Genomic DNA, 25,403 nt, shown 5'->3' with positions numbered 1-25,403 from the left:
AAAACACAAAGTCATAAAATCATGACTTTCTTTTATATTAATTTGAATTTTTGAAAATCTTCTTTGATTGGATGTTGAATTTCTGTTGTGTAATAATATCTCAATGCGATTGGTTGAAATGAAGAATAGTATGAAGTTAATCGTGTATCTACTTCGTTTTGAGTATAATGAATGTAAAGACGTAAAAAGAAAATGGTGCTGTTCAGTGGCGGGAAAAGTTTATGCGTAAGTATATTAATTTTTAAGCCGGTATTATTCATGAAACAGAGAAAGTTATAGTTAAAAAATCAATTGTTTTAAATGATTAACATATTATAATGACAAAAGTTTCGGTAACAATTGATTTCTATCAAAAAATCAAGGACAATTTAACATCTATCCCAAGCATTTATCTACTATCTAAGCATTTGATATGAAATTGAGAATGTTTTTCATGTTACTTCATTGATTTTAGATAATGATATCTGAATAGAAACGACTCTCACAATGTTTTATCATTGTAACCTCCTAGTTTGTAACAAGTTATTAAAAAATGAATATGAATCATGCTGTGTAACTGATAAATTACAGTATTTGTCATAGGTTGGAAGCTATCAGTTCTGTAGGAAGCAGTTGCCATATTTTCATTTATGAAGCAATATAATATTTGGATATTAAGTTAAGGTAATTTATATTAAAGTCAACAAGTATCTATTCGCTGTGGAAGCTTAAACTATTGTTTAAACAAAGTATATAATTTGTATATAGATTATACTTTTAAAACCATGGCAAATGATGTTAGAAGTAGAACAAAAAGGAAATCTGGAGGAACAGAAGAATGTCCTTCAAAACGGTCAAGAGGAAAAGATGATGCTTTTCATTTTACGAAAGAAGTAAGTATTTGGAATTACTTTTATTTAGTTAAGCTTAAAAACTTGTTGTATGTATACAAAATTTTCATATTACTAATTACATATTCTTTTCATCTTATTTTACAGTGCAAAACTGGCAAAATAAAAAAAATTCTAGTACGAAATTTTATGTGCCATGATGCCCTGGAAGTAATATTAAATCCAAATGTAAATTTTATCATTGGTCGCAACGGAAGCGGAAAAAGTGCGATATTAACAGCATTGACGGTCGGCCTTGGTGCAAGAGCAAATATTACTAGTCGCGGGGCATCTGTAAAAAGTATGATTATTTTTAATAGTTTAAGATTTTTCATAATTTCATCTGTACCTACCTAATGTTTTCATTTATAGATTTCATAAAGAAGGGGAAGAACTCGGCAATAATTGAAGTAATGTTACTTAACACAGGTCCTATGGCTTATAAATCAGATATTTACGGTGATTCGATAACAGTTACTCGTAATATTGGAAGTGCGTCGTCTTACAAAATAAGGAATTGGAAAGGTTTACAAAATTTCTTCATATTGTTTTCATCCGACCTGATCCGATCAGTTCTCCTCCCATCCCGATCATCCGGTTCTCGCGCATCTCTAATATCAAGCCATTTATAACAGGGGATGTGGTATCTACAAAACGAAACGAGTTAGATAATATATTAAGAGCCATGAATATTCAGATAGATAATCCTATTGCTATATTGAATCAAGACATATCAAGAACTTTCCTGGTATCCTCCAAATCTGAAGAAAAATATGAACTCTTTATGAAAGCAACATTCTTAGATATAATTGGTAATAATTACAAAGAAGCTGAATTAACGTGCCAAGAGGAATATGGAAAGCTACAACAGTACAATGAGGTATGTTTTCTTATTATACTATCGGAAATAATTATTTTATTTTAAACATATTAATAAAAATTTTACATAGACTTTGTCTGAAGCAAGAAACGAAGTGGAGCAACTTAAAGAAAATATAAAGAGAGCAGAGGGAATTGATAAATTGCGCGATGAAGTCGTTAATCTTGATATGGAATTACTTTGGGCCATTGTAAGTGATAAATGCATGAAAATTTTAATATAACATAATATAAAATGTATCATTTTTAATATAGGCTATAAGGGAGGAAAAAAAATTCCAAAAAGTTGAGGAAGTTTTCAAAACTTGTGAGAATAATTTAAAAGAACTTCAAGATTCTGAATCATCTACAGAAGCAAAAGAGGAAGAAATAAATAAGAAAATTCAGTATGAACTTTTAACAATTACACGTATTAGTAATTAAGTATAAAAGAGTAACATATTATGATATGTTAATTCTACAGAACATTGGAGCAAGAAATAAAACAAGCAGAGCGTGAAATTAGTAATAGTTCTGAAGCGTATAATAAAGTGAGACAAGAGCACTCTATGAATAAAGATACGCATGCCACTAAAGTACACGAGTGGCGTAGCATACAAAGTAAAATAAAACGATTTGAGGATGATATTAAGATGATCCAAAAAGAAATACAACGATTAGAAAGGTTTCACTATTTATAATTTCTACAATGGTAATACTATTTTTAATGTTTCTACGTGTATTTTCTCATTTTATAGCGGTGACAATGCAGAGCAAAATAAAAGAAACGAAATGAAACAACAATTGGCAAATTTTCAAGAAAAGCTAAACGAGGTGGAAGCATTATTACGGACTAAGAAAACTTACAAAATGCAATTAGAAAGTGATGAAATGCGTCTTCTAAAAGAAATTCAAAGTTCAAAGCTTGAAATTAACAGTTGTGAAAATCGTATGCGTAAGTATTACATTATTGCTATTGTTAATTAAGAATTCTTACATCCTGATCACTGTAAGATTAAATAATTTCACTCTATTTAAGAAAAAATTAAACGAGAATTAAGTGCAAGGAAACAGTGTTCTGATAATGCATTGACCGTTTTCGGTCGACATATACCACGTTTATTGAGAAGAATCGATGAAGAACATGCTAGCGGACAGTTTAAAGAAAAGCCACGCGGACCTCTCGGTAAAATATGTTTCATTCTAACCGACTCGGTAATTTTTTTCAATTTATTTCATGTTTTATCTGTACTTAGGAAAATACATAAAAATAAAAGATCCAACGTGGGCTCCCGCGGTGGAAAATTATTTAGGAAGTGATACTTTTAGTACATTCTGTGTAGATAATAGTTACGATGCCAAAGTATTAAATAGAATTATGAAAGAAATCTACCTGAACGATAAAACACCGCAGATCATATGCAGTAAATTTTATCATAAAGTAAGTAGAGTTTTATAGAACATTCAAATACAATGTACTCTGTCAAAACGTACACTTGTATCTAGGTCCATGATGTTGGTGCTCATTGTACTTATTCACCAAATTATTCTAATCTCTTAAACATAATGGATATATCAGATCCGGTTGTTACCAATTGTTTAATTGATCAACGCGAAGTTGAATGTGTCATGTTAATTTCAACTAGTACGGAAGCAGCTGATATAATGTCAGACTCATCTAAAGTACCACGAAATTGTAAAAGAGCTTTCACTCAACAAGGTGACACTTTTTATCCTGATCCACATTATAGGACCTACGGCGGACCACGTTATTTAAAATCGAAATTTCTTCAAGTTTCTGTTAGAGATACAATCAAGTATGATCTTTTCCCTCTTTTCTTTCATTTTTCCAAATACTTTTATTAAATTTATACTCTGATGGTTTCTTGTGTAAATAGTGCATTGGAAGAAGAGATTTCTACTGTAGAAAATGAAAAACAAATGGCGATGCAATCATATGGCACACTTGTTGAAAAACAGAAACGTATAAGGGCCGAGTTAATATCTGTCAGCGAAAATATTACAAAACTTAATGCTAATCAGAATCGGTGCAAGGCATCGATTAATGACCTAAAAGAAGAAATTGAATCAAACGAAACCGCCTCTATCGCTTTATTTGTAAGTAATTTATTTAGAAATGAATATTTACATAATATTTAAAAAAAAATAATGCGATACTTTCTTTACCCCATATAGAAAAGTGAGTTAAACGAGTTAGAGAAAAAGTTACAGGAAGGGAAATGTGAAGAATCGCGTTTAAATGAAAATGTTGTTGAACTTCAAAAAACTGTCGAACGTTTAGAAGAAGAAGTCAAACGTTGTAGAGAGACGAGACAGAGTTTGGATTCAAAAGTTAATAATTTACGGGAAAATATAAAAGAATTAATAAATGAGAAAGAAGAGATGCATGCAAAATTTCAGCACGCTGCAAAAAGGTTGCATGCATTGCAGCAAGCTTTACAAAATGCAACAGCGGATTTTGAAAGGCAGCAGAGGTGCACCAAAAAGGCGGTATCCGATGCTGCAGCTCAATGCGAAAAAATAAATACTAACAGGTTAATAACGACGTTAATTAATTATATTTCATAGTAACAAATTAATTCTTGTAATATTGAAACCTGCATCGCCCGTGCGATATCATTTTTATAGGTCGGTTAGTGAACTCGAAAGATCGTCGAAAGAATTACAAGCAAAAATTCGTCAAATAGAATTGCAGTTTGGAACTATAGATCAATTACGTAAGGAATTGAAACAAAAAGAAGCAAAATTTGGCAAAAATTTACAATTGATTTCTAAAATGGATAAAAGTTATAAAGTAAGTAGTATAAAATTGGTTTTAGATATGCTAGTTTCTAAACATTATTTAACGTAATTTATACACACGTATTACAGTTACATCTAAAACGACTGGAAGAACGAAAGAAATCGTTTTCTGATATGAAACATATGTACGGAAGAAACATTCAAAATTCATTTTCAAATGTACTCGCTTTGCGAAATAAGAAGGTACGCAGATCGAGTTGTTTTATTTAAAAAACACAAATATGGTTATTATATCATGTATGAATTTTTACGTTCGCATAGGGTACCATAAACATTGATCACGGACGAAAAAAACTTGAACTTGAAGTGCACTCTCAAAATGATAATAAAAAACCAATAAATGATGCAAGATCATTGTCGGGCGGCGAAAGGTCGTATTCGACTGTTGCTTTCATTTTAGCACTCTGGGACTGTACCGGTTTACCCTTTTACTTTCTTGACGAATTTGACGTTTTTATGGTGAATATACTTCATGAGCATTATGCTTTTCCTTGCGTTCAATAATACGTATTTTATGTATGAATAATTTTTTGAAATTAGGATACAGTAAATCGACGAGTTATAATGGACATTCTTTTGGATCATGCAAAAACACATCCACAAAGTCAATTCGTATTTTTAACCCCATTAGATACATCTAATGTTCTTAAAGAGGATCACATAACGATCCATCAGTAAGTATTATTTTGAATGCAAATCATTATTTAATCATAGTAATGTATCTACATAATAATAATAATAATAATAATTTTTAGGTTAGCAGAACCAGAGAGGGTAGGGTAAGATTTCGGTTAGTATTTTGTGAAAAAGATGTTAATATTATTATTATTTGTTTGATACTATTAATAAAGTTTATTAATAATTATTTTTTAAATAAAAACAAAATGTGTATTTGTGCAGCTGTGTGTTACCGATGAGATGAATCCCTTTGTGAGATGAATGGTAGTGCCCCGGACCACGTAAATCTACCCTTCTTTAAGGATACCTTTAAATACAATTAAGTTAAATTAAATATATTAAAAGGGCGGTAAAAAGAAGAATATACCAGATCGTAAGTGGATCAAGGTTTGCACCTTCGTCCGAATCTGGTTTGCCCCGATTAACGCAACCCACTCATATTACATGCATTACACATAAACAGCCCGATAGGTACAAGGCGTGGTTACGTTGTGTAACCGGCAACATTGGCACTGGCAGAGAAAGTGTTGGAACAACAAGAAGCCTGTCCGTGAATTGTTAATCAAATTCAGCCTCCTTAACGAGTGATAGGAACAGTTGAAAGCGAGGACATAAAATCGCCTCGTTACTTACATACATATCCTTTCTTATGCACAATGCATTTAAGGCAATGTTCATCTTTTTATCCGTCATGATCAATCCTCCACATGCTCTGCAATTTAAATATCTTTCGCCTTACTTTACACACATGATTTATGAGAACGAAGTATAAACTAGTTTTTGGTGAAAGTAAACATATTTTTCTTTGAATTACATTTACTTAATCCTTGCAGGTGCTATATAACCCATATAAGTAAACAGGTAATGGATGTTTGAATATGCACCAGTTGAAATGTTCTTATAATGAATGATAAAGGCAACAAAGGGTAAGAACGTTCAAGAATTATACAACTAATCCGTGCAGTTGCTAAAAAAAACCGTAATTTATTTGACAAACATTATTCCTAAAGACGACAAATCGATTCAGTGGATGTAAGCGTGGGCTGGGGCAGCATAAGCAACGGGGGCAGCGGCGTATTTCGCGACTGGAGCAGCGTAGGCCACAGCTGGGGCAGCTGCGATCTTGGCAAAGGGTGCAGCATAGGCAACTGGAGCAGCGGCGATCTTGGCTACAGGTGCGGCAGCAACGATAGGAGCGGCGGCGGCAGCTTCTTTGCGAACGACGGCGTTGAATCCGTTGACGGGGTCGGCGGTGTAGTCGACGATGCGTCTAGTTCCATCAGCTTCCAGGAGGGAGTAGCTACCCTGGACTACGTCTCCGTCGCGGCTCTCCTGTTGGCTCTTGGCGTCGCCGGTCAGGCTGTCGTGCACGTCGTAGGCGTAGCTGTATTGGGGATGAGGGTCGTAGTCGGCGTCCACGGTCTTGGCAACCACAGCCTTAGCCACTGGAGCCGCGACCACTGTCTTGGCGACGGGGGCTGCCACGGCAACTGGCGCAGAGTAAGCGAATGGAGCGGCATGGGTGTAAGTTAAGGGAGCGGCGGGGGCGTAGGACAGAGGAGCTTCCCGTAAGATCCCGGCATTGGCGGCTGCTACCAGGGTGGCGAAGGCGATAAACTGTAAACAAATTGATAGATTTGTTAAAAATATGTACAGTTGTTAAATGTAGGTGGTATCCTTGAGAAAGAAGGCCAGGAATTAACAGTTCATCGAATGGACAATGAAAGTTGTACACGAAAGTGTTCAGAGTAGGTCACAAGTTTTACTTTCGATCAAAAACTATACTTAGAATGCGAAAAGTTACTAGATTATTCGAAAATGAATATTTTATCACGCATTAGAATAACGATAATGGGGCAAGCTTGAAGGTACCATCGAAAGGAACCACGAGTTCTTGTTTTGTTATACCTTGAAGGCCATTGCTGCTTGCTCGATCGGTAGATCTCTTGATCTGTACGTCTGTAATGCGAATGATACCACAGACGGGTTGTTTTCGGCTTTTATACTCCCGTGAGCAGGACCTATGGGTAAGCTGACGTAACTGGGTGACGGTACCTTCGACGGCCACCCGACTTGCGGCCGCAAAGTGGCACAAAATTGAGCAAGAAATCGGACCACACCCAACACGAACAATTCGATCAGTGACGATAGTCGTTGGACCATCGCGAACACCATCGCCGTGGTGGACTAGGCCACGTCCTTGCCATAAGTTACTTAATCCGTCCACCCATTTTTCTGATCATGGGAAATACGCTAACAATTTTCTTTGCCTGTTTTATACTGCAAATAAAATGCAGTTAGGTACTTTGAAAATATGATATAATTGATGAAATATTATTTTTACAGATTACAAAAAAGTTGTGTATTTATCACATAACGATCATCAGGTATGCTGGTTCCGAACCCAATAATTAACCGTTGAAAGATGAGAACATGTGGTGAATTTCATTGTCAGTTAATTGGCATGCAGTTATAAGGAAGTAAAAGTGAAATTGGATACTTGCTCGTTACATTAATTACAGCAATTCAATTTCTTGTTCTAAATTTCAGTGTCAACTTATCCATGTCCTTCGAGTCATCCACGTCCCATTATTCTCGAAGCGAATGATCCTCGTGAAGAAGACGATCCAAAAGTGGTAATTGAAAATGATCAACATTATTTGTCACTCAATTTACTATAGGTCAGTAGTGCAAAAAATTTTCTGCAACAACCTTGAGTTCTTCCATAATTGGTGGAATCAACTGGTTTTTTTTCGTGGTATAAAAAAATAAGAAGAGAACGAGGTTAAGCGCCGATGATGTAAGAAGTTAATGACGTAAGAATGATTGGTTTTTATATGATTAATATGATACAACGAAATTTTCATTAGAATTTACCCTGTTTTTTATTAATGACCATGGTTTAGGTGTCTCTACTTTTGGGTTGAATAAGAAGCATAAGGAAGATTATTGTAGAAGACTCTTAGGGAGATATCTTAGGGAGAGACAAGGAGATCCTCCAGGTAAATTTTTAAAAATGGAACCGCATACTTTGTTGTACACCAGTCGAAGCGTTTGTTAATTCTCTATAAAAATTGATTGATTGATTGAAAAGATACCTCAGGGAGAGACCTCCTAAGCTCTCCCTAAGATATCTTTTGAAACAATCAATTTTCGACCCAAGTATCTTAATAAAATTTTGTAGAGAATAACAATATGCAGTGGTCGATGTCGAGGGAATAATAAAATTCCAAAATGTTTTTTCAAATTAAGAGAGCCCGAGTCTCGCTCGAATTTAAGTTGACATTGACTACCTTCCAATCGACTACCGTGCGAGACACTTATTCAAGTTGGGCGTCAGAAGGCGTAGGTCTTGATTTTGGATCTGGATCAGTTTTATTTCTCCAATAGCCCGGGGCTATCGATCGATCGAGACGGACCTCGCGATTCGGCTGGCCCACCTATTTTTTTTTTTTTCCATTATGAAAGTGCTCCACTTCAGTTTGCCAGTAACGTTAGACGTGACGCAACGATCAACGTAGATCAGGATACACCGACTGGAAAGTTTCACGACGTACCGGTACCGATGAATTCTTTCTTTTATTCTTTCACGCGGAATTTGGAGAAATTTCGAAAATCGATTCGCAACTGGTACAATTAAATTTCAATCAACGTCGTTCTCGACGTAGTATAAGGAATTCCTGAGGATAAATCCAAGGCAAATTTGTATGGGCACAATGGCGAGAAGAATGAAGAAAAAAGAAAAGAAAAAGGAATTTAATTTCGATTGACCTGTTGTTTAGATTTTTAGTTTAAGTTTATTATTAAAATTTTGATTAAATTAAAAAATAATAATCGAGGAAAGCGAAGGAACAGCGTAAACAGGATATTGAAATAACGCGTGGCAAACAGCTAAAGAAAAATGAAAGTTGGATAAAGAATTTTAATTTGTCCGAAATTCGAATAATTTAAATACGTTCACTGTAATTGTTTCAAATATCTGCTAATTTTACAAGGAGAATTAAGAACGAACGTTCGCCCTTGGGCAAGTTCGTTTCATCATTGAGATTCTATTCCATTCTATTAGTCTATGTAACATTCAGACTGAAAATGTTCAACGAGGGTGAATGTATGTGTGTTCTCACGGACCAAGTTCAAGTGCGGTAACGTTGATACGATCTGTTAGCAAAGTTTGAAAGCCCGGCAAAACCCGAGCAATTTGGTGGGGGAGATCGGTGGTAACAGCTCGATCGGTGGTATATAAAGCAGTCCGAATAAACGTTGGACATCATCAGTCGCTCAGTCGATCCAAACCAACCTAATCATTCCAACAATGGTCTCCAAGGTGGGTGAAGGATTCTGATCCATTCGAGAGCTTACACGAGATCCTCACGATCTCCTCGAGCCGATAGAACGATCAAGCTATTTTTATAAGCAATTTTCTAACGATTACTTTATTTTTCAGTTCATCGCCTTCGCCGCGTTCGTGGCCGCCGCCAACGCCGGAATCCTGCGGGAAGCCCCTTTGACCTACGCACCTGCTGCACACTTATCCTACGCTCATGCCGCCCCATTGGCTTACTCTGCGCCAGTTGCTGTAGCTCCCGTGGCCAAGACGTTAGTCGCGGCTCCAGTGGCTAAGGCCGTCGTTGCCAAGACTGTGGACGCTGACTACGACCCTCATCCCCAATACAGCTACGCCTACGACGTGCACGATAGCCTGACCGGTGACGCCAAGAGCCAACAAGAGAGCCGCGACGGAGACGTGGTCCAGGGCAGCTACTCTCTCATCGAACCCGACGGCACCAAGCGCACCGTCGACTACACCGCTGACCCAGTCAACGGATTCAACGCGGTAGTCCGCAAGGAGCCAGCAGCCGTTGCCGTGAAAGCCGTCGCCCATGCCGCACCCTTGACCTATGCCGCTTCTGCGCCAGTTCTTGCCGCTCCAGTCGCCAAGTATGCCGCCCCCATCGCACACGCTCCAGCAGTATACGCCGCCAAAGTAGCCGCACCAGTTGCCGTTGCCCATGCCGCCCCATACGCCGTTGCCCATGCCGCCCCATACGCCGTTGCCCATGCTGCCCCATACGCCGTCGCTCACGCAGCACCCATCGGCTATTCCGCTCACCCCGTCTCGTACGCCAAGTACGCCGCTGCCCCGGCCCTGACCTACGCTCAACCTCACTATTTGTAAACGTACCTACGTCTTAAACCCCACACCACGGACTCAGGCTGAACTTTTTATTTATTTTTTTAGCAGACTTGTTTGTGATCGATTAAACTCGTTACAAATGTATCCATACATCTTTATTTATTTATTTGTTTATTTAATACTGGATCTTGTAAAACTAGCGACACTGTCTGGTGAAGACAAAGGAGATATAGCCTTGGGTAACCTTGGGCAACCTTGGGCACAGGGTAGAGTTTCAATTTAACACGGCTCGTTGGTTAAGGCGTTTCTAAGAATCACCAAAAGTAGCTTTCACTACTTTCGTACTCGTTCTCGCAATCTGAACAATGCCGAATTTCTGCTTTGTTGAAACCTTGGAAGAAGTAGTTCAGTAATTAGTAGTAATGTTCAGATTGCTCTAGAAATTAGTATTCTTTTAAGAAACGGACATTGTTTCTCCAAACAGGTCCAAGTAAATTGTAATTATTATGGATGAAAGGAGAAGTTGACGGTTTCGTAAGCGTGTAAACGAGGAAAATCGATCACAACATTCGTTTTAATTATAAGAACCGAGTCCGTCACCAGTGGAGAAAGGCGTCCAAATTTCAGGCTCCAATTTAAATTATTTCGTAATTCAGGGGAATTAGAACGATACAGTTGTGTCAGACATTTTTTTTTTTAAATAAATCATCACGGAATCGTAAGATGCATCGATTTTTCATTATTATGCGTATAGAAACGCCTTGTAACATTTAAATCCGTAAAAGAAAGGCATACTGGAATCGCGACATCGCATGCAATTGTTTCTACTGTTTGCGTGACTCGATTATCAAGTACCGATTGATTGGTCACAATGAGGTATCGGGACCGTCTGCTTTCACATTTGTTTTACAATACAAATCTATTCTACGATCGAGTCTGTTGAAACATGTACCAAAATAATTCCTCTGAATATCGTTGACCCTCGTTAACGTTGCGAATCCTCTTCGTTTATTTCCGTTTAATTAAGCTCGTAACGTCGATCAGCAATGACCTTGATCATCTTAACGGATAAATCATTAAATTGATCAATAAAGAGAGGAGGAATGCGTATCGGGCCGAGGCAGTTTCACGATCGTTCGTTAATTGAAATCGAGAAAAAAAAAAAAGGCATGGTCGCTTTCGCCCAAGGCGAACCATTGTCCATCTGGTCGAATTCTTTCCGTGTAACCGGTTTGCCAAAAGTGAACCGGTTTCTTGTGTAGCCGGCCACGTAATACGGGGCGCGATTACGATGGGCCACATCGTGACATTGGGCGCGGTTACTTTGACGACCGCGAATTCAGCTCTGGTTTTATTCGGTGAAAGTTGAAACTTCACGAACAGGTACGCAGCCGAATCAACAAAATCGACGCTCTTACCCGACACCGATAAACGCTAGAATCATATTGAAATAGTATTTCTAAAAGAAAATAATTACTGATTACTTTCCAAATTCGATCAGGCGAAACATGTCCAGCGGGTTGTTACGTTTTTCTTAAAACCGTATTCTTCAAAGATGCGCCTAAAATATATTTAAAACTGCGGAAAACAAATGATTCTTCATGAAAAGCTGATACTAATATGTTGTACAGTAGATCAGCCACTTTGCTGGTAAAAAAAGAATGAAAGACGACTTTTTATTCCAGCAAAGTGATACAGTTTCAAAGTGAAAACGCGTGGTACGTATTCTGGTATTGCATAATATTATGTAAGAATCCGAATTCCATTCCAAGCATGTGAACATATGGAAGCAGACTCGAGTACATTTTTTTGTAACCTTCACGCGTTTAATGCAGGGTCATTTTGTTCAAAGAAAACATATGCTATTTATTGGAAACATTGTTGTCTAACAGAAAGAATGTTTGATTAAGAATAGAGCGATAGAACTTGATGTAAATGTTCAATTTCAATAGTCTAATGCGCTTAGAAAGGGATACAGTGATAATATCAGTAATAAGTCAGACCGTCACACATTTAGCTCTTGTTACGTCTAATATCTAATACCATCGTAATTGTCGGCTCAAATTAATGACCATTATCAACTAAAATGTAGAATTTTTATTGTTACAGGTCAAAATGACCCAGTTGTCGACTAAACAACGTCATGGCTGACATATACGCGAAGATACTACTTGCAGAATTGTCGCCACTAGTGCTTACGTGTTCTATGATAAAGATGATGTGAGTCGAGATTGCATTTTAATATTACATTTCAATGAATATAATTTTCTCGAAATTTCTTTTCATTCTCTTTCAGGTTCGTCGCGGAGTGTAAACAGCTGTCGCAGACTTGCATTCGTAAATTACAGTCGAAACGTGAAACTACTGTGAATCACTGTCTTTATTTGCAAAACCGGTTGCTTCGCAGAGAGGAATTATTTATTACCAGATATTAAGAAGTAACAATATGAATTATATTGATTGAATGTTTCCTGGTTGAAAGAATTTTACTAATGGATAAGATAACTTTATGTCTTAACAATTTGTGAAATATTTTTTATTTTAAGGATTGCACCGAGACGTGTACGCGAAATTGCATTATGGACGACAAAGTTTATCGAAAGTGCAACTCCCAGGACGCGTCTAGTTCGTTACGTGGCACGTAGTCGAAGGTCGAGTCGTGTTACAACTCCAGTCGGCGTACGTACACGCAATTTTTTTTCTTGCGTAAAAGCTGAAACACGATGGCACCGTAACGTCAACTTATGTAACAGCGAACAATGAATCAAAGCTCGACGATTGAACGTGACGAGCGATCGAACTGCGTCTGTCTGTGACATTGATCGACGTTATTCGCTATGCTTTTACTTATTATGCTCACGGACGGTCACGTACATCCCGAGACGTAATCCATTGTTTCGGAGATACCAGACGAAACCTAGAAATAGTCTTGTCTGGTCGAAAGCATTTACCGACCCATTCGATAAATGTATTGGAAATTTCAGGAATACGGTGATCAATTGATTCTCTTCCATTTATTGTAAAATAAGTATTTATTGCAAGTTCAGTATCCTCGATTAGGAGGGTGTGGTAACGATTCGATATTAAAAAAAGAGAATATTTTAAAGGAGGGCGGTGGCGGGGGCGTAGGTAAGACCGCCGAGGGGCGATGCATAAGCCAAAGGCGAGGAATAAGCAGCGGTGTAGGCGTAAGCATTCGGGTACGTCGTGTAACTTGCGACCGCTCTAACAGGCGACGGGCCTACCAGTCGTTGAGCTTTCGGTGCTACCTGGACAGGTGTAGCGAAAGCTCTCACTGGCACTCCTTGCTGTTGCTGTTGCTCTTCCTGTCCCTCTTGTTTCTTCTCCTGTTCTTGCTGTATCCTCTGCTGCTGTTGGCGTTGTTGAATCTGTCGCTGCAGCTGCTGTCTAGATCTTTGCTGCAATTGTTGCAGCTGTTCCTGCTGTTGCTTCTCAAGTTCTCTGAGCTGTTGCAGTTGCTGCTCTTGCTGTTGACGGAGCTGTTGGTCCCGACTGGTCGGCATAGCCGCGACGAGAGGACCGGATCTAGCCTCGACAACTTCCACGTCGGAGTCCGGGCCACTGGCCGGAACAGCCGGCGCTGGTGCAGCTGCAGCGGGCAAAACAGGTGCAACTCCGGCAGAAGGTGCGATGGCAGGTGCGTATGGTAAGACAGGCGCGGCGATTGCGGCGACCGCGGTCGCTGGTTCCCGACTGACTACAGCGTTAAATCCGTTTATAGGGTCCGCCGTGTACTCGACGATGCGCCGGGTACCGTCAGCCTCGATCAAGCTGTAGCTACCCTGCACCACGTCGCCGTTTCTGGTCTCGTATTGGGCCTTCGAATCACCGGTTACAGCATCCTGGACGTCGTAAGCGAAACTGTACTGAGCCGGTGCATCTAATTCCTCGAGTCTCGCCGTTGGTACAGCCGCCACGACAGGAGCAGACGGCACTGGTACCGCTGGTACCACCGCCCCCTTTGAAAGGACCGCCAAGCCTAAGAATACGACGAGCTGAAAATAGTGCAGGTGCGTTAGAAAATATTTTCCCTCCGAGAAGGGAGACTTATCTGTGTATCTTATCGTAGGTGAAAATCGAACCCGTACACAAGCTCTCCTTACCTTTCCAGCCATGTTTGTTTGCACGAGGATCGCCAGGAGACTGATGCCTCGGGGTAAGATTCCTCGTACTTTTATATGCGCGATGACCGTCGATGGTTTCGTGTCATTCGGTAACAATAACCGAGCTATTCCTTGCACCCAAACTTGCGTTAAGTCACCCGTATTACACACATGCATACACACCGCCCCCACTTAGCCTCTCCTTCTTTTATTCAGTCTGCTTAGCCATCTTTCCTTTACCATCCAGTGACCTCCTCATAAATGTTGCGATATACGACCGACACAACGTCGGCTATGCACGTTTATGTTTCTTCATATCGTCGCGCGTATACACGCGACTTGTATGCCAATACGTCGAAGATTGTACGGGAGTCGTTCGAGGTCGTACGACGAAACCGCGAACGCACCGTGAACTCCGCCGCTGTAACCCTACCCCCTCGACTTAAGGTGACCGTCTCGAAAAAGTTTTACTAATGGTTACGTGATCGTTATCGCGTTAGTATTTACAGTGCGGTACGATGTCTTAATTAGGATTACCAAAAGGGTTGCTTAACCCGTTGGACGTTTGGTTCATTGATTATTCATGGGGTTCCTGGGTGGAGCAAGTATTCGTACACGTTCTGGATTTGCCTGGGTCAATCGTGGCACCTGGGTTCCTTTCAAATTGATATTCAACGCCCATTGGATGTTGCAAAAAATTGACACAATTTTTGGCTTATTATATTGGATGTCTGTTAGACTTATTTAAAATTAGCTAGGTAGTGTTTGAATTTTAAGAACAATGAGATGTGGCTGGTAATGTGTCTATGCGTGCGTCATTTGTATGCCGATATGTCAAAGAAAGTTATTCGAGGCTATTCAACGAAATTTCGAAAGGGAATAAATTCATTGTGTCTCTTCGATCCTTGCTCAATATCTGTATCTTCATGCAATCGACAGGATCATGAATTTCAAGAGTGACAAAATCAATGCCATTTTCTTTCGAGCCGAGCTAAATTACAAATGAATGTAAAGGAGGACCCACGTACTATTACAGAATTGGATTTTTTAAACATCCCATGGAAATATGTATTTGACAATTTTTCATTGTGACAGTAAAAGGAACCATCGCTTACTCAGCTAGAGCGAAGAACAAATTACTCCATTTTGTCCTGGATAAATAGATACATTGAAAGGTAAATTTTGTTCATTAAACTTATTGAGAATAATTTTATTTTGCAAAAGTTACATTACAAAAGTACAATATGGATGCCTTTTGCAGGTAGGGGTGGTCTTCCGGAACGTTCCTCATCCTCGGTGCTTTCTATACTAAATTTTTATTCTTTCTTTCTAAAGTTAACATTTTGAATTCGTGCAAGAAAAACAAGATATAGACTTAATAATCAGTGTCTGTCTAATAGACATAGATCTCAAAAATTAATTTTTCTTGAATTTCTACAATAATTTTTTTATAATAATAACATATATTAATGATAAAAATATATATTGTATCACTTGAATATTTTAATAAGCTTTGAAGTTCCATAACTTTAAACTGTTGCAACCAAAGGGAGTATAGATTGTCAGGTTGAAATAACTTAAGGATTTCTTATTTAGTATTTCGACAAAGGAGAAACATGGAATAAATACATAAAAATATTTTATAAAATACTTTAATATAAACGTTTAATTACAAAATGCTTGTAGTATGTACAGTGCGGTATGACTAGCCGTATAACACGTGGTATAACAAAGGAATTCGTTTTCAATTTCATCATCATTATCGTACAAAACATTTTTGTACTATTATCAAATATTGTTTCGCTTTCTTTATAGTTCTCCAAAATTGTTAGGTAACTTTCAGAATGACAATCTTTTAAGTCGAATTACAAGTCGAGTCAGAGGAATTAATTAAACTTTCTGTAACGATATGATTGTCTGAATCACCGGGGATAAAAATAAATAAAATTAGCAAGATTTCTCAATGATGGAAAGCTACCGGGGCAATCTTAACGGCCGGTTTAATAACAGCCACCGGTTCTCTGTGCACAACCGCGTTAAATCCGTTAACAGAATCAGCCGTGTACTCGACGATTCTTCTAGTTCCGTCAGCCTCGATGAAACTGTAACTTCCGCTGACGACGTCGCCGTTTCTGCTCTCCTGTTGCGATTTTGAATCCCCTGTCAAAGCATCTTGCACGTCGTATGCGTAAGTGTATTGAGGATGAGGATCGTAATTAAGTCTTGGGTCGAATGATGCAAGCTTGGCGACAGCCGGAAATCCTGGGACTGCTGCGACAGGAACTGCACCTCCTTGGCACGTTGCGAATACTCCTATCGCCAGTACGATAACTACTTTCTGTAATGATAAAAATTAATGTCAATTTTATATGCAAATTTTAATAGAAATTAAATCTGTTCTGTTTGAGTTACAGTAATTCTAAGGTGTCCCATGACTTATGGAAGAAAGCGTGTACTACTCAGACCACAATTTGTATAAGAGGAATGGATAAGAAGTAGGAACAGACTGGAATCAGGCTTTGGAATGGTATAAGTAGTATTAGCGCTCCTATGGTCAGACATCATAGACCTAAACTGCATTCGTATCACTGTACACTTGTTATGCAACTTATAGACTTCTCTCGGAAGACTAATGCTCTGTGAATACTTGAGTCACTTTCAAATACGATATACTAACTTTTTCGCCAATAATGCAATAAAATAAGAACAATTAACGGTGCGATATTTTATCAAATAAATCTCTTCTCACCTCGCTAACCATGCTGATCGGATTTAAAGTAATGGTACGACTGAACGAAAGTCAAGAAGGGTACTGACTTTGATTTGTACTGACAAACGTATTTATAGGTACCCGATTGTTATTCGTCGTACGTGAATCGATGCTCCACCTGTGTACGTGATACTTTCATTAATGCAGCAAAAGTTTCGCTTCCAAAAGTATATTTATTAGTTCACTTGAAACGGACGTCTTTGAGATTACATGTATAATAGATAATATTCATTTACATAAGGTTCATTTAATACATAATTATTTTTATATTCAGGATCCTTTATTAGAAGTGCATCAAACTGAAGTATAAACAGTGACTTCTACTGGGTACAAAAAGAAGTTGGGGTCAAACTTGAGAGGCACGTAGTACTCATTGAAACAAACAAGAAGTTTTAATGAATAATGAGTATTTGGTATCCCAAATTATAGGTAAGAAATTAAGAGAAATACAATCAATTTAGTCAACACATTTTCTAGCTTACAATAGATTTACTTTCACTATTGCATAACGTGATGTGATTTTAATTCCAACTGTAAGTGTAACGTTTCTGTCACGTACGAACGACCCTCGATGAATATTAAAGAATCAGTACGATCTGCTTAAGGAATGCTTGCTTTTTACTTTCTTTCATCTTACAATTTACCACGTGATTAATTCCTTTTAAACGCGAGAGTGTATAACACAGTGTATGTAATACATTGTTAAGTGTAATGTATCAGAGACTTGAGGTAATACGTACGCAAAAACCATTGTGTATAAAAATATGAAATTTCTTTATTATTTCGTACAAAATTTTCCAATAGAATCCATAAACATTTCATTCTTTATTCTTCATACATATAATCATAATACAATAGTATTATAATAACAAAATAACAATGCTTATAATTAAAAAAAAATTTAGTAAATAACTAGAATTATATCAGATTTCATGTACATGTATGAATTCCAAAATGCTTAAAATCTAATTTGGAATACATACATGTAGCCCACAAGAGATCTAGCCAATAACATATCGACTGCAATGGATACCATTATTAATCAGTGCTATAAATCTCATTCAATTAAATAATTAAAAGATGAGGAAAAAATTCCAGACACCAAGCATGGCTATTTCTATTGTAGTAGTCATATTGTTGATGCATATATTACATGATTCAGAGATTAATACTTTAAAATCACTTATATGGATAACATTACTTATCAAGAAACTTAGGGATAAAAATAATTCTAGTTTAAAAAAAAAAGATTTTTTTTATACCATACATATTTAATACGGTAATATTATTAAGGCCATGTAATTTTCTGTCTTTTCCTAGATGGAGCTCCCTATAACATATAAAAGTTTCTTAATTAATTAATATTAAAACAGATTCGTTACGCATTTATTCTAATACCAGTTACCTAATTTTTAATATTATACAAAATGGTTCATTTACTTTGGTGCCTACCACTTAAATGAAAGTGCCAAAAGTATTCATACTAAATGGACCATCTTGTATACAACTAGTTAATATACCTACATCAAATTTTTCATCGCTATTACGTTTATCAACACCATTGCATTTTATTATATTACTTGAATTACACAAGTGTACTTTTTTAGTTGTACATTTAAATTCATTTCCAGGAGATGTTGCTGACTTCATATTAGAAAACTGAGGTGCTTTTGTTACCTCATTTACATTTGGTTTTGTACTACTTGTATCATTCCTGTAGAATATTTTTATATTTTCTCATTAAATAATTTCTTATAGATTATATACATAATCTTTAAACTTTAGAGTTCTTACATCCAAATCTTTTCTTTTTTAATTATACAACAAAGGCTACTGTTATACAGAAAAGAGTAAAATAATGCAGCTTTTATTTTTATTGATTTTCACTTACAAAGGGACAGAATTTTGGTGAGACTCATTAACTGAATTTGATTCCTCGTTATCTTTCTTTACATTTGAGTTTTGACTATTTTCAGATTGCCTTTGAGGTAATGGCATTGCCACTCGTTTATACAGTTCTATTAACTCACATCTTGTAAAGTTTTTATAATGATTAAAATCTATACACCTCTATAAATAGATTAAGAAAATATTTAAACAATATTATACATAGTAGTAGTAAAAAAATGCATTCTTTGAATTAATTAATAAAGTGTTCTGAACCTTTGAACAAAATTAAACATATTTACAGTTAAATAAGTAAGAGTTTAATTCACGAACAAATTAATTGTTTAGTATTAATCGAAGAAGCTAGTTAAAGAACATAACCATACTCACTTACATTTTCTAAAATTTCTCTAAGTTCAGCATCTGTCAGCGATTCTGGATGAGTTAACTGGTACGTTTCCAGTGTCAACATTTTAATATATTTCATTAGCTAATGAAAAATATATGACACAAAACAGTTATTTGACACAATGTTTAGCTCAGTGTAATACAAGCTATCACCTTACACCGAGATATCGTTTATTATCTAATAATTCTATCTGATAATTTTTTTTTAATCTGAACAACATTGATTTGAACTTTGTACGTGTTAAAAATTATTTAAATAAAAATCGTTTATTTAAAAATTAATTAATTACAAAATTTTTTAAATTCTACCCTAGCGCCATCTATACGAAAACGGCTCAAACTACTCAACAAGTTATCGACCTATTTTCCGAGGGACACTGGCGCCACCTATCAGGAAACCGCGGAAACTATTCGACAAGAAGTTTCCGCGGTTACCCGATAGGTGGCGCTGGTGTTCCCCGGGAAATCGATTGGTGACTTGTTGACTAGTTTCGGCCGTTTTCGTATAGATGGCGCTGTGATCGAATTTGAAACCACTTTTCGTAAACGATTTAATTTTACAATTAAATTATAATTAACGTTTGAATTTGTAAACTAATTATATAGAAATAATTACAAATCAATATTTTCTATGTAATAAATCAAGAGTTTCCAAGTCGCTTACTTAATCTACCTGAACTTTCAAACAAGAGATGGTGTTGCGTTAGCGTGTTGCACGTAATATGTTATTTGTTATTTTATAAGTGGTATGTTTACTAATATAAACGTATGATGTTCCTAACTTTCATATAAGTATTTTTGAGTCACGTTTTACGTGACATTTATCTAATCTTTTGTACAAAGATACTATAAATTAACCAAAATAACCTCAACGTAAATAATGCTTGTTTTACGCGGTTTACAAAACACAAATTTGCTTGTGCTACTTGGTGGTCTTTTACTGTGCCTCGTTTTTATGATACAAGTTAAGCAAATCTATAATAACAATCAGAAATACAACAGATACTTGGGCTACAAACAATATGTAAGCTTTTACTTTTGCAAATGACTTTTCTATTTAGGTTTATGTCCATCGTTCTAATCAATTTTATCGTATTTTAGATGAATGAAATATCAACAGAATTAAAAGCAGTAGAGAAATCTGCAAACAAGTCTTCAACTTACGTTCGTCAGTTGAATGAAATTCTTCTAAAACGTCGTGAAAAGGATGTAAAAAACATTTCTCTACTACATCCTACTTTTCCATTATAATTTATTTCAACAGGTAAGGATTTCACAAAAAAAATTGTATATTTTTTAATATCGTAATTGTATCAAAATGTTTATAAATATGAGTATTTCAGGTTTTTTAATATCATCATAAAAAAAGTTTATCATAAATTGTGTTTAAATAAAATTTTGTAGTGGCATACACTGAGCATTCGCAGTTCCAATATCATTGAGAACGCCGCTCGGTGCGCAAAGCCATGGATCATTGGTCATTTTCTGCCACTTAAATAATCTTTCTTTTAAATCTATAAATATTTGCTAAAAAAAATGTTTAGATGTAATTAGAGGCTTTAAATCCTGCTAATTCAATTTTTGTTATCTACCTTTGCAGTTGAGTTAAAGACAATATTGTTTGTTTCTTCTGGATCATATTTCAAGTCATATAATTCCCATTCAGGTCTCTCATAATAGATTCCTAATGTTTTGTACCATGGAAGTGGTTGATTGTTTCTAGTTCTATTTAAAATATCCTTCAAATAAAAAAAAAATTTATTACTATAAGTGAGAAGAATATTTCGTAATTTTACAGATTATATGATTTGTTTGCAGATTACCTGGAAGGTTGGTGATACATAGAAATCCTGATCAATAGGAAATGGCATTTTGTAATTTATGTTGTGTATGAGCTTGTATCTTTTAGTTCTAATAGCACGCATGGGATAGTACATAGTAATTTCATGATGTGTTTGACTGCCAAAAACACTTGTATTATTTTCTACAGGCTCTATTTTCAAACACACACAATGAAATAATGTTAAAAATTAATTTTATATTAATGAGAGAAAATATTTCAGATTTACCTTCAACAAGAAGCGGAAGAAGTGATTTTCCTGTTAAACGAGGAGCAGATACTTTATTTGCATTAAATGAAGCATGGGATTGATTCATGTATGGTATGTTAAACCAATCTAATAATGTTGGTACAATATCTAATAAGGATGTTAAACTATATGTCACACTATTTCTCCTATGATTAGGAATTGGTGATCTGATCATCATAGGCTCTGCTAATCCTAACACAAAAAAATTTAATTATTATTATGTTTAAGTAATGTTATAAATATTTTCTTTAATACCTGGTTCATATAAATTCGTTCGACCGTTTGGAAATGGTATACCATTATCAGATGTGTAGATCACTAGAGTGTTGTCTTTAAAACCAGCATTCTCCAGTTCCTTCAGAACTAAACCTACACCTTTAAAATATTAAATATACAGCTTATTATTAATTAAGTGCTTGAGTACTTAAGTTTTACATATACAATAAATTTACTTTAACAAAAAATGTTCAATTGTTGTAATTAACTTTAAATTAGTAAGAGAATCTTAGATATTAATCTGTATACCTTGATCCAAACGAGAAATAGTTGTGTATTGAGCAGCAATATCTCGCCTTGCAGCTTCTGTATTTTGAACAAAATAAGGAACTTTTACCTGTTCCCATTGATAATATATTGGATGCCAATCAGGTATACTACCCATACCAATATCTCCATTACCAAATTTTTCACAAAAGCTTCCATATTCCGGATGTCTGTGACCACATCGATGGGGGTCATGAAATCCAATGTATAAAAAGAAAGGTCTAAAAATTTTAAATCATATTTATGCTTTGTCAATAGATAACAAATAATTTGAGGAATAATAAATTCATACTGGCTTTTATTCTGAGAGAGGAATTCTCTTACTAAGAGCTTAATTTTTGTAATATTTCGACCAACTTGAAGTATGGAATTATTTTCTTCTGTTTGCGCAAAGTCAAATGGATATACACTGCTTGGTCCCACATGTTTTTTACCAATGATACCTGTAAAATATGCAAAGTTGAGTTCAAACCATGCATTAGTTATTAAACTAAAATATACCTGTTCTTATATTATTGTTCTTTAACATTTTTGGTAGACTCTGAACATTATCAAATGAATTGAAATGATGAATTCCATGATGAAGACCGTACATTCCATTTTGATGACTGGGTAATCCAGTGAGTAAAGAAGAACGGCTGAAATTAAAAATGAAAAGTATCTATGTTACTTGTAAATAGCAAGTTTTAAACTAAAGTTCTACCTGGGAGAACAACTGCTGACCGAAGTAAATGCATTGTTAAATAATAAACTTTCTTTTGCCAAATAATCCAGATTAGGTGTTTGACAAATTTTATTTAAATAGGATCGCATTTCAAATCCGCCATCATCAGCTGTGTAGAAATAAAATTAAATATAAAGGTAAAATTATCAAATACAACAAAATTAAATATTTTTGATTTATAACAAAAAGATATAGTAATTGTAAATTTTATTTTTAAAACAAATATTAAATTTATTATATTTTTACAAACCATAGGTACTTACCCAAAAGTAAGATGGCATTTTTAGGCGGTAATTTGTCTGCATTTAAATGATGTAAACCAAATAAGATAAGATAAATAAAGATATATAATTTATTCAATAACATTCTTCGCAATATTGTAGCCGTAAGCGCAGGGATTAGATCCCATAAAGAGGGCGTCAATCTAGCCACGTATTAACTGCTTATATACAACTGTCTGTACTTTTTTTTTATTTATTCTCTTTTTTTTAATTTCGAGATCGACGAAAGCGTAGAGAAAAAAATTAATTCATGTAAAACTGAAATGATATGATTAATGTGTTTTTGATATTTTTATTATATTAGGTTATATGTCATTATTGTTACAATTTAATAAATACATTGAAATTAATTTTACAGATTTTATGTTTTTAAAAACGTGAGTGAAATGGATTATTGTTTTCATTCTGTTCGTCGATCTAGAAATCTATATATATATATATATATATAGATATTAATTTTATTGAAAAAATGAATCTTAGAGGATACTTAAAATCTGTCAGAAAGTTAATTTTTTATATAGGTGGAGGGAAAGTTATAGATTATTCACATCTTACTGTAATTTTTTGAAGACTAAAAATGATAAAAAAGATTATTTATGTTGGTTTCTGGTATATATTAAAAAACTTTATTGTCTACATTTGTGTTTTTTAATATCACTTTCTGTTTATGCTTAATAAAAATTTAATTTAGAAACATATGTTTCAGATCAATTAACTAAGAGAAACCATTCTATATACCATGTCTAAGAAGATAATGTGTTTATTTGATGTTGATGGCACGCTCACTGATCCTAGACAGGTACAAATACTACATAATTATAAAGATGTTTGTTATATTGTATGTGTGCTAATTGAATTATTTTTTCAGGTAATTAAGCCAGATGTGGAGAAGTTTATTTTGGATGTTACTAGAAAAGAATTTGATATATCTGTGGTCGGAGGATCAGATATAGAAAAACTGAAAGAACAGTTGGGTGGTGGAACCATATTTGAGAAATACAAATATGTTTTTGCAGAAAATGGACTCATTGCTTTTCATGATGGTAAACAATTGCCAACAGAAGTAAGCAATATGATGTAGCATATAAAATTTGTATCATTTTTAACTGTTGCCTCAAACAAGTTTCATATTTTAGACAATACAAAGTGTTATCGGCGAGGAGAAGCTGCAAGAATTTATAAACTTTTGTTTAAAATATATATCTGAATTACATTTGCCAATCAAACGTGGTACTTTTATAGAATTTAGAACAGGTATGCTTAATATATCACCAATTGGCCGTAACTGTACTAAAGAGGAACGTATTCAGTTTTATGAATACGATATTGAAAATCAAATTCGTCAGAAATTTATTCAAGCTCTTAAAAAAGAATTTCCAGATCTTGCTTTAAGATACAGTATTGGTAAGTAAAATTTTATACTTAAAAATTAATTTTTAGTTTAATTAAATTAAAAGAATGAACAGTTTTATACATAGCGCGTATTACGTGCCAGCAAAAAGGAATATACAAAACTTAAAGTGAAACAAATTTCTTTCGTTTTATATATCAAGGTGGTCAAATATCTTTCGATGTTTTTCCTATTGGTTGGGACAAAACGTATTGTCTCAGACACATTCAAGGGTACGATGAAATACATTTCTTCGGTGACAAAACGATGGAAGGTGGTAACGATTACGAAATTTATGAAAGCGATTTAACTGTTGGTCATCGTGTAACTTGTCCGGAAGACACGATTAATCAACTTAAGGTTCTTATGGCTGTTATTAAAGAACAGAAAGATCGAGAACAATTTACTCTGCCTTTGCAATGCGCATAATGCACAAAATTGTTTAATTTCGTTCTGTTTAAACTACATTTTGAAAGGCAGGGTGCTCCTTTTTATTTCTATTATTATAATATAAAAGTGTCAAGTTTTATGCTATATATTATAAAGATGTATTAGTAAACATAGTTGCTTCCTGTAAGAATGTATTAACTTCATTTGTATAAACTGTATAAAAAGGTTTATACAACAAGTATCGGGTTAGTGCATTAAATGTTTTACTTAATAAACAGAAAGTATTTTTACATGTTACATTACCACTAGACATTTCATTTCTAATAGTTACTGTATAAATTATCATTCCCAAATGAAATCTTTATAAATAACTATATATTTCCTAAGTAAAATAAAAAAATGTTAGCAACGAAAATTTTTTAAATTAACTGTAC

At 35.3% G+C, this 25,403-nt stretch overlaps 8 protein-coding genes and 1 long non-coding RNA gene across 32 annotated transcripts; 3 read left to right on the top strand and 6 right to left on the bottom strand.

The window, feature by feature from the left end:
- Window positions 1-84: 84 nt before the first annotated feature.
- Window positions 85-23,018, top strand: SMC6 (Structural maintenance of chromosomes 6). Of its 19 annotated transcripts, XM_076688322.1 has the most exons (37): window positions 85-225; window positions 583-663; window positions 748-872; window positions 978-1,170; window positions 1,242-1,394; window positions 1,505-1,749; window positions 1,820-1,939; window positions 2,004-2,134; window positions 2,212-2,412; window positions 2,486-2,682; window positions 2,767-2,913; window positions 2,984-3,168; window positions 3,234-3,544; window positions 3,626-3,845; window positions 3,924-4,282; window positions 4,377-4,542; window positions 4,620-4,733; window positions 4,812-5,009; window positions 5,091-5,224; window positions 5,306-5,340; window positions 5,451-5,994; window positions 6,062-6,154; window positions 6,239-8,044; window positions 8,135-8,230; window positions 12,472-12,582; window positions 12,659-12,800; window positions 12,909-14,020; window positions 14,105-14,393; window positions 14,453-15,661; window positions 15,748-16,808; window positions 16,901-17,013; window positions 17,531-20,575; window positions 20,653-20,815; window positions 21,370-21,439; window positions 21,615-21,713; window positions 22,443-22,643; window positions 22,723-23,018. In XM_076688322.1, exons 3-20 carry the CDS (start codon window positions 765-767, stop codon window positions 5,331-5,333), a joined length of 3,210 nt encoding a protein of 1,069 aa, XP_076544437.1. In that variant the 5' UTR covers window positions 85-225; window positions 583-663; window positions 748-764; the 3' UTR covers window positions 5,334-5,340; window positions 5,451-5,994; window positions 6,062-6,154; window positions 6,239-8,044; window positions 8,135-8,230; window positions 12,472-12,582; window positions 12,659-12,800; window positions 12,909-14,020; window positions 14,105-14,393; window positions 14,453-15,661; window positions 15,748-16,808; window positions 16,901-17,013; window positions 17,531-20,575; window positions 20,653-20,815; window positions 21,370-21,439; window positions 21,615-21,713; window positions 22,443-22,643; window positions 22,723-23,018. The 19 variants fall into 19 exon arrangements, with proteins under 19 accessions (XP_076544437.1, XP_076544428.1, XP_076544436.1 ...); XM_076688313.1 differs by having other exon boundaries at window positions 6,062-8,044; XM_076688321.1 differs by having other exon boundaries at window positions 5,451-6,154.
- Window positions 1,022-5,717, bottom strand: LOC117604917 (uncharacterized). Of its 3 annotated transcripts, XR_004581527.2 has the most exons (4): window positions 5,596-5,688; window positions 5,462-5,535; window positions 1,223-1,516; window positions 1,022-1,161 (listed from the first exon to the last, which is right to left on the bottom strand). It is a non-coding gene; the product is annotated as an uncharacterized LOC117604917 (long non-coding RNA). The 3 variants fall into 3 exon arrangements; XR_004581526.2 differs by lacking the exon at window positions 5,462-5,535 and having other exon boundaries at window positions 5,596-5,717; XR_004581525.2 differs by having other exon boundaries at window positions 5,462-5,598.
- LOC117604912 (larval cuticle protein A3A-like) lies at window positions 6,188-7,266 on the bottom strand. The gene is made up of 2 exons (XM_034325517.2): window positions 7,137-7,266; window positions 6,188-6,845 (listed from the first exon to the last, which is right to left on the bottom strand). Exons 1-2 carry the CDS (start codon window positions 7,146-7,148, stop codon window positions 6,252-6,254), a joined length of 606 nt encoding a protein of 201 aa, XP_034181408.2. The 5' UTR covers window positions 7,149-7,266; the 3' UTR covers window positions 6,188-6,251.
- On the top strand, window positions 9,406-10,506 carry CPR2 (cuticular protein 2). The gene is made up of 2 exons (XM_034325515.1): window positions 9,406-9,552; window positions 9,673-10,506. Exons 1-2 carry the CDS (start codon window positions 9,541-9,543, stop codon window positions 10,402-10,404), a joined length of 744 nt encoding a protein of 247 aa, XP_034181406.1. The 5' UTR covers window positions 9,406-9,540; the 3' UTR covers window positions 10,405-10,506.
- CPR3 (cuticular protein 3) lies at window positions 13,464-14,663 on the bottom strand. Its single transcript, XM_034325616.2, has 2 exons — window positions 14,487-14,663; window positions 13,464-14,378 (listed from the first exon to the last, which is right to left on the bottom strand). The coding sequence occupies exons 1-2, from the start codon at window positions 14,661-14,663 to the stop codon at window positions 13,464-13,466; spliced, it is 1,092 nt and encodes a 363-aa protein (XP_034181507.2).
- On the bottom strand, window positions 16,447-17,483 carry CPR4 (cuticular protein 4). Its single transcript, XM_076688339.1, has 2 exons — window positions 17,236-17,483; window positions 16,447-16,824 (listed from the first exon to the last, which is right to left on the bottom strand). The coding sequence occupies exons 1-2, from the start codon at window positions 17,245-17,247 to the stop codon at window positions 16,447-16,449; spliced, it is 390 nt and encodes a 129-aa protein (XP_076544454.1). The 5' UTR covers window positions 17,248-17,483.
- LOC117604914 (uncharacterized) lies at window positions 18,446-19,679 on the bottom strand. Of its 2 annotated transcripts, XM_034325521.2 has the most exons (4): window positions 19,538-19,679; window positions 19,148-19,326; window positions 18,781-18,970; window positions 18,446-18,586 (listed from the first exon to the last, which is right to left on the bottom strand). In XM_034325521.2, the coding sequence occupies exons 1-4, from the start codon at window positions 19,628-19,630 to the stop codon at window positions 18,545-18,547; spliced, it is 504 nt and encodes a 167-aa protein (XP_034181412.1). In that variant the 5' UTR covers window positions 19,631-19,679; the 3' UTR covers window positions 18,446-18,544. The 2 variants fall into 2 exon arrangements, with proteins under 2 accessions (XP_034181412.1, XP_034181411.2); XM_034325520.2 differs by lacking the exon at window positions 18,446-18,586 and having other exon boundaries at window positions 18,712-18,970.
- Sgsh (N-sulfoglucosamine sulfohydrolase) lies at window positions 20,799-23,308 on the bottom strand. The gene is made up of 10 exons (XM_034325468.2): window positions 23,172-23,308; window positions 22,888-23,017; window positions 22,686-22,822; window positions 22,477-22,627; window positions 22,167-22,405; window positions 21,897-22,016; window positions 21,621-21,833; window positions 21,375-21,544; window positions 21,144-21,290; window positions 20,799-21,078 (listed from the first exon to the last, which is right to left on the bottom strand). The coding sequence occupies exons 1-10, from the start codon at window positions 23,272-23,274 to the stop codon at window positions 20,938-20,940; spliced, it is 1,551 nt and encodes a 516-aa protein (XP_034181359.1). The 5' UTR covers window positions 23,275-23,308; the 3' UTR covers window positions 20,799-20,937.
- Window positions 23,225-25,266, top strand: Pmm2 (phosphomannomutase). Of its 3 annotated transcripts, none has more exons than XM_034325508.2 (5): window positions 23,225-23,363; window positions 23,896-23,988; window positions 24,058-24,252; window positions 24,326-24,593; window positions 24,743-25,266. In XM_034325508.2, exons 2-5 carry the CDS (start codon window positions 23,929-23,931, stop codon window positions 25,006-25,008), a joined length of 789 nt encoding a protein of 262 aa, XP_034181399.1. In that variant the 5' UTR covers window positions 23,225-23,363; window positions 23,896-23,928; the 3' UTR covers window positions 25,009-25,266. The 3 variants fall into 3 exon arrangements, with proteins under 3 accessions (XP_034181399.1, XP_034181405.1, XP_034181400.1); XM_034325514.2 differs by lacking the exon at window positions 23,225-23,363 and adding an exon at window positions 23,426-23,566; XM_034325509.2 differs by lacking the exon at window positions 23,225-23,363 and adding an exon at window positions 23,711-23,798.
- Window positions 25,267-25,403: the final 137 nt, after the last annotated feature.

Source organism: Osmia lignaria, chromosome 5 (assembly GCF_051020975.1).
Source record: "Osmia lignaria lignaria isolate PbOS001 chromosome 5, iyOsmLign1, whole genome shotgun sequence".
NCBI lineage: Eukaryota > Metazoa > Arthropoda > Insecta > Hymenoptera > Megachilidae > Osmia > Osmia lignaria.
The sequence above is the reverse complement of the archived record's forward strand: the minus strand, read 5'-3'. Positions and strand labels throughout refer to the sequence as shown.